This window comes from Scyliorhinus torazame, chromosome 19 (genome assembly GCF_047496885.1).
Source record: "Scyliorhinus torazame isolate Kashiwa2021f chromosome 19, sScyTor2.1, whole genome shotgun sequence".
Taxonomy (NCBI): domain Eukaryota; kingdom Metazoa; phylum Chordata; class Chondrichthyes; order Carcharhiniformes; family Scyliorhinidae; genus Scyliorhinus; species Scyliorhinus torazame.
Window position 1 is genome coordinate 27,097,613 of NC_092725.1, and position 16,078 is coordinate 27,113,690.

Here is a 16,078-nt window from a genome sequence, read left to right on the forward strand (position 1 = left end):
ACACACTGTGACATCCGGTCTCAGAGGGGGAAAGGACAGTGTATCCAACACACTGTGACACCCGGTCCCAGAGGGGGAAAGGACAGTGTATTTAACACAATGTGACACCAGTCCCAGGGGGGGAAAAGAACAGTGTATCTCACACACTGTTACACCTGGTCCCAGAGGGGGACAGGACAGTGTATCTAACACACTGTGACACCCGGTACCAGAGAATGAAAGGACAGAGTATCTGACACACTGTGACACCCGGTCTCAGAGGGGGAAAGGACAGTGTATCTAACACACTGTGACACCTAGTCCCAGAGGGGGAAAGGACAGTGTATCTAACACACTGTGACACCTGGTCCCAGAGGGGGAAAGGACAGTGTATCTAACACACTGTGACACCTAGTCCCAGAGGGGAAAGGACAGTGTATCTAACACACTGTGACACCCGGTCCCAGAGGAAAGGACAGTGTATCTAACATACTGTGACACCCGGTCTCAGAGGGGGAAAGGACAGTGTATCTAACACATTGTGACACCCAGTTCCAGATGGAGAAAGGACAGTGTATCTAACACACTGTGACACCCGGTCCCAGAGGTGGAAAGGACAGTGTATCTAACACACTGTGACACCTGGTACCAGAGAATGAAAGGACAGTGTATCTAACACACTGTGACACCCTGTCCCAGAGGGGAAAAGGACAGTGTATCCAACACACTGTGATACCCAGTTCCTGAGGGAGAAAGGACAGTGTATCTAACACACTGTGACACCCGGTCCCTGAGAATGAAAGGAAAGTGTATCTAACACACTGTGACACCCAGTCCCAGAGGGGAAAAGGACAGTGTATCTATCACACTGTGACACCTGGTCCCAGAGGGGGAAAGGACAGTGTATCTAACACACTGTGACACCCAGTCCCTGAGGGGGAAAGGACAGTGTATCTAACACACTGTGACACCCAGTCCCAGAGGGGGAAAGGACAGTGTATCTAACACACTGTGACACCCGGTCTCAGAGTGGGAAAGGACAGTGTATCTAACACACTGTGACACCCAGTCCCTGAGGGGGAAAGGACAGTGTATCTAACACATTGTGAAACCCGGTTCTAGAGGGGGTAAGGACAGTGTATCTAACACACTGTGACACCCAGTACCAGAGGGGGAAAGGACAGTGTATCTAACACACTGTGACACCCAGTCCCAGAGGGGGAAAGGACAGTGTATCTAACACACTGTGACACCCGGTCTCAGAGTGGGAAAGGACAGTGTATCTAACACACTGTGACACCCAGTCCCTGAGGGGGAAAGGACAGTGTATCTAACACATTGTGACACCCGGTTCTAGAGGGGGTAAGGACAGTGTATCTAACACACGGTGACACCCAGTCCCAGAGGGGGAAAGTACAGTGTGTCTAACACACTGTGACACCCAATCCCAGAGCGGGAAAGGACAGTGTATCTAACACACTGTGACACCCGGTCCCAGAGGGAAAGGACAGTGTATCTAACACACTGTGACACCCGGTCCCAGAGGGGGAAAGGACAGTGTATCTAACACACTGTGACACCCGGTCCCATAGGGCGAAAGGACAGAGTTTCTAACACACTGTGACACCCGGTCCCAGAGGGGAAAAGGACAGTGTATCTAACACACTGTGACACCCGGTCCCAGAGGAGGAAAGGACAGTGTATCTACCACACTGTGACACCCGGTCCCAGAGGGAGAAAGGACACTGTATCTAACACACGGTGACACCCGGTCCCAGAGGTGGAAAGGGCAGTGTGTCTAACACACTGTGACACCCGGTACCAGAGAATGAAAGGACAGTGTATCTAACACACTGTGACACCCTGTCCCAGAGGGGCAAAGGACAGTGTATCTAACACACTGTGACACCCGGTCCCAGAGGGGGAAAGGACAGTGTATCTAACACACTGTGACACCCTGTCCCAGAGGGGGAAAATACACTGTATCTAACACACTGTGACACCCAGTCCCAGAGGTGGAAAGGACGGTGTATCTAACACACTGTGACACCCGGTCCCAGAGGTGGAAAGGACAGTGTGTCAAACACACTGTGACACCCGGTCACAGAGGGGGAAAGGACAGTGTGTCAAACACACTGTGACACCCGGTCCCAGAGGGGGAAAGGACAGTGTGTCTAACACACTGTGACACCTGGTCCCAGAGGGTGAAAGGACAGTGTATCGAACACACTGTGACACCCAGTCCCAGAGAGGGAAAGGACAGTGTAGCTTATACACTGTGACACCCAGTCCCAGAGGGGGAAAGGACAGTGTATCTAACACACTGTGACACCCTGTCCCAGAGGGGGAAAGGACAGTGTATCTAACACACTGTGACACCCAGTCCCAGAGGGGGAAAGGACAGTGAATCTAACACACTGTGACACCCAGTCCCAGAGGGGGAAAGGACAGTGTATCTAACACACTGTGACACTGTCCCAGAGGGGGAAAGGACAGTGTATCTCACACACTGTGACACCCGGTCCCAGAGGGGGAAAGGACAGTGAATCTAACACACTGTGACACCCAGTCCGAGAGGAGGAAAGGACAGTGTATCTAACACACTTTGACACCCGGTCCCACAGGGGGAAAGGACAGTGTATCTAACACACTGTGACACCCGGTCCCAAAGGGGGAAAGGACAGTGTATCAAACACACTGTGACATCCGGTCTCAGAGGGGGAAAGGACAGTGTATCCAACACACTGTGACACCCGGTCCCAGAGGGGGAAAGGACAGTGTATTTAACACAATGTGACACCAGTCCCAGGGGGGGAAAAGAACAGTGTATCTCACACACTGTTACACCTGGTCCCAGAGGGGGACAGGACAGTGTATCTAACACACTGTGACACCCGGTACCAGAGAATGAAAGGACAGAGTATCTGACACACTGTGACACCCGGTCTCAGAGGGGGAAAGGACAGTGTATCTAACACACTGTGACACCTAGTCCCAGAGGGGGAAAGGACAGTGTATCTAACACACTGTGACACCTGGTCCCAGAGGGGGAAAGGACGGTGTATCTAACACACTGTGACACCTAGTCCCAGAGGGGGAAAGGACAGTGTATCTAACACACTGTGACATCCGGTCACAGAGAGGGAAAGGACAGTGTATCTAACACACTGTGACACCCGGTCCCAGAGGGGGAAAGGACAGTGTATCTAACACACTGTGACACCCGGTCCTAGAGGGGCAAAGGACAGTGTATCTAACACACTATGACACCCGGTCCCAGAGGGGGAAAGGACAGTGTATCTAACACACTGTGACACCCGGTCCCAGAGGGGCAAAGGACAGTGTATCTAACACACTGTGACACCAGGTCCCAGAGGGGGAAAGGACATTGTATCTAACACACTGTGACACCCAGTCCCAGAGGGGGAAAGAACAGTTTAGCTAACACACTGTGACACCCGTTCCCAGAGGGGGAAGGGACAGTATATCTAACACACTGTGACACCCGGTCCGAGAGGGGGAATGGACAGAGTATCTTACACACTGTGACACACAGTCCCAGAGAGGGAAAGGACAGTGTAGCTAATACACTGTGACACCGAGTCCCAGAGAGGGAAACGACAGAGTATCTAACACACTGTGACACCCAGTCGCTGAGGGAGGAAGGTCAGTGTATCTAACACACTGTGACACCCGGTCCCAGAGGGGGAAAGGACAGTGTATCAAACACACTGTGACACCCAGTCCCAGAGGTTGACAGGACAGTGTATCTAACAGACTGTGACACCTTGTCACAGAGGGGGAAAGGTCAGTCTATCTAACACACTGTGACACCTTGTCACAGAGGGGGAAAGGTCAGTGTATCTAACACACTGTGACACCCGGTCCCAGAGGGGGAAAGGACAGTGTATCTAACACACTGTGACACCCGGTCCTAGAGTGGGAAAGGACAGTGTATTTAACACACTGTGACACCCGGTCCCAGAAGGGGAAAGGACAGTGTATCTAACACACTGTGACAACCAGTCCCAGAGTGGGAACGGACAGTGTATCGAACTCACTGTGACACCCAGTCCCAGAGGGAGAAAGGACAGTGTATCTAACACACTGTGACACCCGGTACCAGAGAATGAAATGACAGTGTATCTAAAACACTGTGACCCCCACTCCCAGAGGGGGAAAGGACAGTGTATCTAACAAATTGTGACACTGTCCCATAGGGGGAAAGGACAGTGTATCTAACACAATGTGACACCCGGTCCCAGAGAGGGAAAGGACAGTGTATCAAACACACTGTGACCCCCACTCCCAGAGGGGGAAAGGACAGTGTATCTAACAAATTGTGACACTGTCCCAGAGGGGGAAAGGACAGTGTATCTAACACAATGCGACACCCGGTCCCAGAGAGGGAAAGGACAGTGTATCTAACACACTGTGACACCCGGTCCCAGAGGGAGAAAGGACAGTGTATCTAACACACTGTGACCCCCACTCCCAGAGGGGGATAGGACAGTGTATCTAACACAATGTGACACCCGGTCGCAGAGAGGGAAAGGACAGTGTATCTAACACAATGTGACACCCAGTCGCAGAGGGGGAAAGGACAGTGTATCTCACACACTGTGACACCCGGTCCCAGAGGGGGAAAGGACAGTGTATCTAACACACTGTGACACCCGGTCCCAGAGCGGGAAAGGACAGTGTATCAAACACACTGTGACACCCAGTCCCAGAGGGGGAAAGGAAAGTGTATCTAACACACTGTGACACCCAGTCCCAGAGGAGGAAAGGACAGTGTATCTAACACACTGTGACACCCGGTCCCAGAGGGGGAAAGGACAGTGTATCTAACACACTGTGACACCCGGTCCCAGAGGGGGAAAGGACAGTGTATCTAACACACTGTGACATCCGGTCCCAGAGGGGGAAAGGACAGTGTATCTAACACACTGTGACACCCGGTCCCAGTGGGGGAAAGGATAGTGTATCTGACACACTGTGACACCCGGTCCCAGAGGGGGAAAGGACAGTGTATCTAACACACTGTGACACCCGGTCCCAGAGGGGGAAAGGACAGTGTATCTAACACACTGTGACACCCGGTCCCAGAGGGGGAAAGGACAGTGTATCTAACACACTGTGACATCCGGTCCCAGAGGGGGAAAGGACAGTGTATCTAACACACTGTGACACCCGGTCCCAGAGGGGGAAAGGACAGTGTATCTAACACACTGTGACACCCGGTCCCAGAGGGGGAAAGGACAGTGTATCTAACACACTGTGACACCCGGTCCCAGAGGTGTAAAGGCCAGAGTACATAACACAATTTTGAGCTTGTTTACTTACGCGATTTTGCCGTCTGCCCCCACCCCGAGACCCACATAATCGCCGTGCAGGGAACTTGGAACGTTGGTGCTGGCAGGCACACTGGTAAGATAAAATCTGTGTACTGAATTGATTCATTCAGCCACAACAAGGCGATGTCAGAATCCAATGCATTTGGAATCAAATATTTAGGGGTGTGCACTGTACCAATTCTCGCAAACCTTTCTTTGGGATTAGGTCCATGCTGCTGGTGCCGTCCGAAATAGAGTATATAATTCGAGGCCTTGGTTCTGCAGAAGGAAACCGTACAGCACAGGGTTAGATAGAGTAAAGCTCCCTCTACAACGTCCCCAACTAACATTCCCAGGACAGGTACAGCACGGGTTTAGATACAGAGTAAAGCTCCCTCTACAACGTCCCCAACTAACATTCCCAGGACAGGTACAGCACGGGGTTAGATACAGAGTAAAGCTCCCTCTACACTGTCCCCATCAAACACGCCCAGGACAGGTACAGCACGGGGTTAGATACAGAGTAAAGCTCCCTCTACACTGTCCCCATCAATCACTCCCAGGACAGGTACAGCACTGGGTTAGATACAGAGTAAAGCTCCCTCTACACTGTCCCCGTCAAACACTCCCAGGACAGGTACAGCACGGGGTTAGATACAGAGTAAAGCTCACTCTACACTGTCCCCGTCAAACACTCCCAGGACAGGTACAGCACGGGGTTAGATACAGAGTAAAGCTCACTCTACACTGTCCCCATCAAACACTCCCAGGACAGGTACAGCACGGGGTTAGATACAGAGTAAAGCTCCCTCTACACTGTCCCCATCAAACACTCCCAGGACAGGTACAGCACGGGGTTAGATACAGAGTAAAGCTCCCTCTACACTGTCCCCATCAAACACTCCCAGGACAGGTACAGCACTGGGTTAGATACAGAGTAAAGCTCCCTCTACAACGTCCCCAACTAACACTCCCAGGACAGGTACAGCACGGGGTTAGATACAGAGTAAAGCTCACTCTACACTGTCCCCATCAAACACTCCCAGGACAGGTACAGCACGGGGTTAGATACAGAGTAAAGCTCCCTCTACACTGTCCCCATCAAACATTCCCAGGACAGGTACAGCACGGGGTTAGATACAGAGTAAAGCTCCCTCTACACTGTCCCCATCAAACACTCCCAGGACAGGTACAGCACGGGGTTAGATACAGAGTAAAGCTCCCTCTACACTGTCCCCATCAAACACTCCCAGGACAGGTACAGCACGGGGTTAGAGACAGAGTAAAGCTCCCTCTACACCGTCCCCAACAAATACTCCCAGGACAGGTACAGCATGGGGTTAGATCGAGTAAAGCTCCCTCTACAACGTCCCCAACAAACACTCCCAGGACAGGTACAGCACGGGGTTAGATACAGAGTAAAGCTCCCTCTACACTGTCCCCATCAAACACTCCCAGGACAGGTACAGCACGGGGTTAGATACAGAGTAAAGCTCCCTTTACACTGTCCCCATCAAACACTCCCAGGACAGGTACAGCACGGGGTTAGATATAGAGTAAAGCTCTCTGTACACTGTCCCCACCAAACACTCCCAGGACAGGTACAGCACGGGGTTAGATACAGAGTAAAGCTCCCTCTACACTGTTCCCATCAAACACTCCCAGGACAGGTACAGCACGGGGTTAGATACAGAGTAAAGCTCCCTCTACACTGTCCCCATCAAACACTCCCAGGGCAGGTACAGCACAGGGTTAGATACAGAGCAAAGCTTCCTCTACACTGTCCCCATCAATCTCTCCAGGACAGGGACAGCACGGGGTTAGATACAGAGTAAAGCTCCCTCTACACTGCCCCCATCAACCTCTCCAGGACAGGGACAGCTCAGGGTTAGATACAGAGTAAAGCTCCCTCTACACTGTCCCCATCAAACACTCCCAGGGCAGGTACAGCACGGGGTTAGATACAGAGTAAAGCTCCCTCTACACTGTCCCCATCAATCACTCCCAGGGCAGATACAGCACGGGGTTAGATACAGAGTAAAGCTCCCTCTACACTGCCCCCATCAACCTCTCCAGGACAGGGACAGCACAGGGTTAGATACAGAGTAAAGCTCCCTCTACACTGTCCCCATCAAACACTCCCAGGACAGGCACAGCACGGGGATAGATACAGAGTAAAGCTCCCTCTACACTGTCCCCACCAAACACTCCCAGGACAGGTACAGCACGGGGTTAGAGACAGAGTAAAGCTCCCTCTATACTGTCCCCATCAAACACTCCCAGGACAGGCACAGCACGGGGTTAGACACTGAGTAAAGCTCCCTCTGCACTGTCCCCATCAAACACTCCCAGGACAGGCACAGCACGGGGTTAGATACAGAGTAAAGCTCCCTCTGCACTGTCCCCATCAAACACTCCCAGGACAGGCACAGCACGGGGTTAGATACAGAGTAAAGCTCCCTCTACACTGTCCCCATCAAACACTCCCAGGGCGGATACAGCACGGGGTTAGATACAGAGTAAAGCTCCCTCTACACTGTCCCCATCAAACACTCCCAGGACAGGTACAGCACGGGGTTAGACACTGAGTAAAGCTCCCTCTGCACTGTCCCCATCAAACACTCCCAGGACTGGTACAGCCTTGTTTCAAACATGTCCAAAAGAACAGAATGCTAGAGGTCAGGTGAGAATGACTGCCCTTGACACCAAGGAAGCATTTGACCAAGTATGGCATCAAAGATCCCTTGCTAAACTAGAGTCAATGGGAATCAGGGGAATGGTTATACCTGGCACAAAGGAAGATTGTTATCGTGGTTGGCGGACAATGATCTCGGCTCCAGGACATCACTGCAGGGTGGCTCTTTGATGCGACACTCGGTCAAATGCTTCCTTGATGCCAAGGGCAGTCACTCTTACCTCACCTCTGGCATTAGGTCAAGTGGCAAGTTACATTCACGCCACACAAGTGCCAGACAATGACCATCTCCTACAAGAGAAGATATAACCATCGCTCCTTGACATTCAATGGCATTACCATTGCTGAATTATGCACTATCAACATCCTGGGGGTTACCATTGACCAGAAGCTGAACTGGACCCAGCCATATAAATACTGTGGCTACCAGGGCAGGTCAGAGGATGGGAATCCTGCGGAGAGTAATTCACCTCCTGACTCCCCCCCAAAGCCTGTCCACCATCGACAAGGACACAAGTCGGGAGTGTGATGGGACCCTCTCCACTTGCCTGGATGAGTGGCGGCTCCAACAACACTCGAGAAGCTCGACACCATCCAGGACAAAGCAGCCCCGCTCGATCGACACCCCATCCACAGACATTCACTCCCTCCAACACCGACACACAGCAGCAGCCGTGTGTACCGTCTACAAGATGCTCTGCAGCGAATGGCCAAGGCTCCTTCGGCAGCACCTTCCAAACCCACCACCTCTACCATCCAGAGGGACAAGGGGCGGCAGACACATGGGGAACACCCACCGCCTGCAAGTTCCAAACCCCACACTCACCATCCTGACTGGGAAATATATCGGCCGTTCCTTCACTCTCGCTGGGTCAAAGCCCCTCCCTAACAGCACTGTGGGTGTACCTACACCACATGTGACTGCCGCGGTTAAAGATGGCGCCTCACCCACCACCTTGCCAAAGGGGCAATTAGGGTTGGGCAATAAATGCAGGGCCTGGCCAGCGACACCCACAACTGGTAAATTATATGGATAAATAAAGGGCTAAAAAGGGGACAAATTCTTTCCCCCAGTATGATTCACTTACTCAGTGATGCAGTGGGCAGCAGTCAGGACCCAGGAGTTCGAGATGAGCGTCCCTCCGCAGACGTGTTGGTTATTGTCATGAATACTGACCATCCACGGCCAGTCTCCATCTTCAGCATCCTGGTCCACGGCCTGCCGGGAATACTTAAAAGATTGTCCGCATACTGTAAAATTAAAGAGACTGGATTTCAACACACTCTTCATCACTGGGACCGGGTGTCACAGTGTGTTAGATACACTGTCCTTTCCCCCTCTGGGACCGGATGTCACAGTGTGTTAGATACACTGCCCTTTCCCCCTCTGGGACCTGGTGTCACAGTTTGTTAGAAACACTGTCCTTTCCCCCTCTGGGACCGGGTGTCACAGTGTATTAGATACACTGTCCTTTCCCCCTCTGGGACTGGGTGTCACAGTGTGTTAGATACACTGTCCTTTCCCCCTCTGGGACAGTGTCACAGTGTGTTAGATACACTGTCCTTTCCCCCTCTGGGACTGGGTGTCACAGTGTGTTAGATACACTGTCCTTTCCCCCTCTGGAACTGGGTGTCACAGTGTGTTAGATACACTGTCCTTTCCCCCACTGGGACCGGGTGTCACAGTGTGTTAGATACACTGTCCTTTCCCCCTCTGGGACAGGGTGTCACAGTGTGTTAGATACACTGTCCTATCCCCCTCTGGGACCGGGTGTCACAGTTTGTTAGATACACTGTCCTTTCCCCCTCTGGGACCGGGTGTCACAGTGTATTAGATACACTGTCCTTTCCCCCTCTGGGACTGGGTGTCACAGTGTGTTAGATACACTGTCCTTTCCCCCTCTGGGACAGTGTCACAGTGTGTTAGATACACTGTCCTTTCCCCCTCTGGGACTAGGTGTCCCAGCGTGTTAGATACACCGTCCATTGCCCCTCTGGGCCTGGGTGTCACAGTGTGTTCGATACACTGTCCTTTCCCCCTCTGGGACCGGGTGTCACAGTGTGTTAGACACGCTGTCCTTTCCCCCTCTGGGACTGGGTGTCACAGTGTGTTAGATACACTGTCCTTTCCCCCTCTGGGACCGGGTGTCACAGTGTGTTAGATACACTGTCCTTTCCATCTCTGGGATCGGGTGTCACAGTGTGTTAGATACACTGTCCTTTCCATCTCTGGGATCGGGTGTCACAGTGTGTTAGATACACTGTCCTTTCCCCCTCTGGGACCGGGTGTCACAGTGTGTTCGATACACTGTCCTTTCCCCCTCTGGGACCGGGTGTCACAGTGTGTTAGACACACTGTCCTTTCCCCCTCTCGGACTGTGTGTCACAGTGTGTTAGATACACTGTCCTTTCCCCCTCTGAGCCCGCGTGTCACAGTGTGTTAGATACACTGTCCTTTCCCCCTCTGGGACCGGGTGTCACAGTGTGTTAGACACACTGTCCTTTCCCCCTCTCGGACTGTGTGTCACAGTGTGTTAGATACACTGTCCTTTCCCCCTCTGGGACTGGGTGTCACAGTGTGTTAGATACACTGTCCTTTCACCCTCTGGGACCGGGTGTCACAGTGTGTTAGATACACTGTCCTTTCCCCCTCTGGGACCGGGTGTCACAGTGTGTTAGATACACTGTCCTTTCCCCCTCTGGGACCGGGTGTCACAGTGTGTTAGATACACTGTCCTTTCCCCCTCTGAGCCCGCGTGTCACAGTGTGTTAGATACACTGTCCTTTCCCCCTCTGGGACTGGGTGTCACAGTGTGTTAGATACACTGTCCTTTCCCACTCTGGGACTGGGTGTCACAGTGTGTTAGATACACTGTCCTTTCCCCCTCTGGGACTGGGTGTCACAGTGTGTTAGATACACTGTCCATTCCCCCTCTGGGCCCGGGTATCACAGTGTGTTAGATACACTGTCCTTTCCCCCTCTGGGACCGGGTGTCACAGTGTGTCAGATACACTGTCCTTTCCCCCTTTGGGACTGGGTGTCACAGTGTGTTAGATACACTGTCATTTCCCCCTCTGGGACTGGGTGTCACAGTGTGTGAGATACACTGTCCTTTCCCCCTCTGGGACCGGGTGTCACAGTGTGTTAGATACACAGTCCTTTCACTCTCTGGGACCGGATGTCACAGTGTGTTAGATACACTGTCCTTTCCCCCTCTTGGACTGGGTGTCACAGTGTGTTAGGTACACCGTCCTTTCCCCCTCTGGGACTGGGTGTCACAGTGTGTTAGGTACACTGTCCTTTCCCCCTCTGGGACTGGGTGTCACAGTGTGTTAGACACACTGTCCTTTCCCTCTCTGGGATTGGGTGTCACAGTGTGTTAGGTACACTGTCCTTTCCCCCTTTGGGACTGGGTGTCACAGTGTGTTAGATACACTGTCCTTTCACTCTCTGGGACCGGATGTCACAGTGTGTTAGATACACTGTCCTTTCCCCCTCTTGGACTGGGTGTCACAGTGTGTTAGGTACACCGTCCTTTCCCCCTCTGGGACTGGGTGTCACAGTGTGTTAGATACACTGTCCTTTCCCCCTTTGGGACTGGGTGTCACAGTGTGTTAGATACACTGTCCTTTCACTCTCTGGGACCGGATGTCACAGTGTGTTAGATACACTGTCCTTTCCCCCTCTTGGACTGGGTGTCACAGTGTGTTAGGTACACCGTCCTTTCCCCCTCTGGGACTGGGTGTCACAGTGTGTTAGGTACACTGTCCTTTCCCCCTCTGGGACTGGGTGTCACAGTTGTTAGACACACTGTCCTTTCCCTCTCTGGGATTGGGTGTCACAGTGTGTTAGGTACACTGTCCTTTCCCCCTCTGGGACTGGGTGTCACAGTGTGTTAGATACACTGTCCTTTCCCCCTCTGGGACTGGGTGTCACAGTGTGTTAGATACACTGTCCTTTCCCCCTCTTGGACTGGGTGTCACAGTGTGTTAGGTGCACTGTCCTTTCCCCCTCTGGGACTGGGTGTCACAGTGTGTTAGACACACTGTCCTTTCCCTCTCTGGGATTGGGTGTCACAGTGTGTTAGGTACACTGTCCTTTCCCCCTCTGGGACTGGGTGTCACAGTGTGTTAGATACACTGTCCTTTCCCCCTCTGGGACTGGGTGTCACAGTGTGTTAGATACACTGTCCTTTCCCCCTCTGGGACTGGGTGTCACAGTGTGTTAGGTACACTGTCCTTTCCCCCTCTGGGACTGGGTGTCACAGTGTGTTAGATACACTGTCCTTTCCCCCTCTGGGACCGGGTGTCACAGTGTGTTAGATACACTGTCCTTTCTCCCTCTGGGACCGGGTCTCATTGTGTGTTAGGTACACTGTCATTTCCCCCTCTGGGACCGGGTGTCACAGTGTGTTAGATACACTGTCCTTTCCTCCTCTGGAACTGGGTGTCACAGTGTGTTAGATACACTGTCCTTTCTCCCTCTGGGACCGGGTCTCACAGTGTGTTAGATACACTGTCATTTCCCCCTCTAGGACCGGGTGTCACAGTGTGTTAGATACACTGTCCTTTCTCCCTCTGGGACCGGGTGTCACAGTCTGTTAGATACACTGTCCTTTTCCCCTCTGGGACCGGGTGTCACATTGTGTTAGATACACTGTCCTTGCCCCCTCTGGGACCGGGTGTCACAGTGTGTTAGATACACTGTCCTTTCCCCCTCTGGGACAGTATCACAGTGTGTTAGACACACTGTCCTTTCCCCCTCTCGGACTGTGTGTCACAGTGTGTTAGATACACTGTCCTTTCCCCCTCTGAGCCCGCGTGTCACAGTGTGTTAGATACACTGTCCTTTCCCCCTCTGGGACCGGGTGTCACAGTGTGTTAGACACACTGTCCTTTCCCCCTCTCGGACTGTGTGTCACAGTGTGTTAGATACACTGTCCTTTCCCCCTCTGGGACTGGGTGTCACAGTGTGTTAGATACACTGTCCTTTCACCCTCTGGGACCGGGTGTCACAGTGTGTTAGATACACTGTCCTTTCCCCCTCTGGGACCGGGTGTCACAGTGTGTTAGATACATTGTCCTTTCCCCCTCTGGGACCGGGTGTCACAGTGTGTTAGATACACTGTCCTTTCCCCCTCTGAGCCTGCGTGTCACAGTGTGTTAGATACACTGTCCTTTCCCCCTCTGGGACTGGGTGTCACAGTGTGTTAGATACACTGTCCTTTCCCACTCTGGGACTGGGTGTCACAGTGTGTTAGATACACTGTCCTTTCCCACTCTGGGACTGGGTGTCACAGTGTGTTAGATACACTGTCCTTTCTCCCTCTGGGACCGGGTGTCACAGTGTGTTAGATACACTGTCCTTTCCCCCTCTGGGACTGGGTGTCACAGTGTGTTAGATACACTGTCCATTCCCCCTCTGGGACCGGGTGTCACAGTGTGTTAGATACACTGTCCTTTCCCCCTCTGGGACTGGGTGTCACAGTGTGTTAGATACACTGTCCGTTCCCCCTCTGGGCCCGGGTATCACAGTGTGTTAGATACACTGTCCTTTCCCCCTCTGGGACAGGGTGTCACAGTGTGTCAGATACACTGTCCTTTCCCCCTTTGGGACTGGGTGTCACAGTGTGTTAGATACACTGTCATTTCCCCCTCTGGGACTGGGTGTCACAGTGTGTGAGATACAGTGTCCTTTCCCCCTCTGGGACCGGGTGTCACAGTGTGTTAGATACACAGTCCTTTCACTCTCTGGGACCGGATGTCACAGTGTGTTAGATACACTGTCCTTTCCCCCTCTTGGACTGGGTGTCACAGTGTGTTAGGTACACCGTCCTTTCCCCCTCTGGGACTGGGTGTCACAGTGTGTTAGGTACACTGTCCTTTCCCCCTCTGGGACTGGGTGTCACAGTGTGTTAGACACACTGTCCTTTCCCTCTCTGGGATTGGGTGTCACAGTGTGTTAGGTACACTGTCCTTTCCCCCTTTGGGACTGGGTGTCACAGTGTGTTAGATTCACTGTCCTTTCACTCTCTGGGACCGGATGTCACAGTGTGTTAGATACACTGTCCTTTCCCCCTCTTGGACTGGGTGTCACAGTGTGTTAGGTACACCGTCCTTTCCCCCTCTGGGACTGGGTGTCACAGTGTGTTAGATACACTGTCCTTTCCCCCTTTGGGACTGGGTGTCACAGTGTGTTAGATACACTGTCCTTTCACTCTCTGGGACCGGATTTCACAGTGTGTTAGATACACTGTCCTTTCCCCCTCTTGGACTGGGTGTCACAGTGTGTTAGGTACACCGTCCTTTCCCCCTCTGGGACTGGGTGTCACAGTGTGTTAGGTACACTGTCCTTTCCCCCTCTGGGACTGGGTGTCACAGTTGTTAGACACACTGTCCTTTCCCTCTCTGGGATTGGGTGTCACAGTGTGTTAAGTACACTGTCCTTTCCCCCTCTGGGACTGGGTGTCACAGTGTGTTAGATACACTGTCCTTTCCCCCTCTGGGACTGGGTGTCACAGTGTGTTAGATACACTGTCCTTTTCCCCTCTTGGACTGGGTGTCACAGTGTGTTAGGTACACTGTCCTTTCCCCCTCTGGGACTGGGTGTCACAGTGTGTTAGACACACTGTCCTTTCCCTCTCTGGGATTGGGTGTCACAGTGTGTTAGGTACACTGTCCTTTCCCCCTCTGGGACTGGGTGTCACAGTGTGTTAGATACACTGTCCTTTCCCCCTCTGGGACTGGGTGTCACAGTGTGTTAGATACACTGTCCTTTCCCCCTCTGGGACTGGGTGTCACAGTGTGTTAGGTACACTGTCCTTTCCCCCTCTGGGACTGGGTGTCACAGTGTGTTAGATACACTGTCCTTTCCCCCTCTGGGACCGGGTGTCACAGTGTGTTAGATACACTGTCCTTTCTCCCTCTGGGACCGGGTCTCATTGTGTGTTAGGTACACTGTCATTTCCCCCTCTGGGACCGGGTGTCACAGTGTGTTAGATACACTGTCCTTTCCTCCTCTGGAACTGGGTGTCACAGTGTGTTAGATACACTGTCCTTTCTCCCTCTGGGACCGGGTCTCACAGTGTGTTAGATACACTGTCATTTCCCCCTCTAGGACCGGGTGTCACAGTGTGTTAGATACACTGTCCTTTCTCCCTCTGGGACCGGGTGTCACAGTCTGTTAGATACACTGTCCTTTTCCCCTCTGGGACCGGGTGTCACATTGTGTTAGATACACTGTCCTTTCCCCCTCTGGGACAGTATCACAGTGTGTTAGATACACTGTCCTTTACCTCTCTGGGACAGTGTCACAGTGTGTTAGATACACTGTCCTTTCCTCCTCTGTGACCGAGTGTCACAGTGTGTTACATACACTGACCTTTCCCTCTCTGGGATCGGGTGTCACAGTGCGTAAGATACACAGTCCTTTCCCCCTCTGGGACTGGCTGTCACAGTGTGTTAGATACACTGTCCTTTCCCCCTCTGGGACCGGGTGTCCCAGTGTGTTAGATACACTGTACTTTCCCCCTCTGGGACCGGCTGTCACAGTGTGTTAGATACACTGTACTTTCCCACTCTGGGACCAGGTGCCCCAGTGCGTAAGATACACAGTCCTTTCCCCCTCTGGGACTGGCTGTCACAGTGTGTTAGATACACTGTCCTTTCCCCCTCTGGGACCGGGTGTCCCAGTGTGTTAGATACACTGTACTTTCCCCCTCTGGGACCGGGTGTCACAGTGTGTTAGATACACAGTACTTTCCCCCTCTGGGACTTGGTGTCACAGTGTGTTAGATACACTGTCCTTTCCCCCTCTGGGATTGGGTGTCACAGTGTGTTAGATACACTGTCCTTTCCCCCTCTGGAACTGGGAGTCACAGTGTGTGAGATACACTGTCCTTTCCCCCTCTGGGACCGGGTGTAACAGTGTGTTAGATACACTGTCCTTTCCCCCTCTGGGACTGGGTGTCACAGTGTGTTAGATACACTGTCCTTTCCCCCTCTGGGACCGGGTGTCACAGTGTGTTAGATACACTGTCCTTTCCCCCTCTGGAACTGGGAGTCACAG

At 52.6% G+C, this 16,078-nt stretch overlaps 1 protein-coding gene across 1 annotated transcript in view; it reads right to left on the bottom strand.

Annotated features, from left to right (window-relative positions):
* Positions 1-5,317: 5,317 nt before the first annotated feature.
* Positions 5,318-16,078, bottom strand: part of LOC140396647 (serine protease 27-like) — a 172,981-nt gene continuing 162,220 nt past the window's right edge. The window contains exons 2-3 of the mRNA XM_072485442.1: positions 9,099-9,261; positions 5,318-5,594 (exon numbers count right to left, since the gene is read on the bottom strand). Of these exons, the coding sequence (XP_072341543.1) occupies positions 5,318-5,594; positions 9,099-9,261 (440 nt within the window). The remainder of the gene's footprint in view (positions 5,595-9,098; positions 9,262-16,078) is intronic.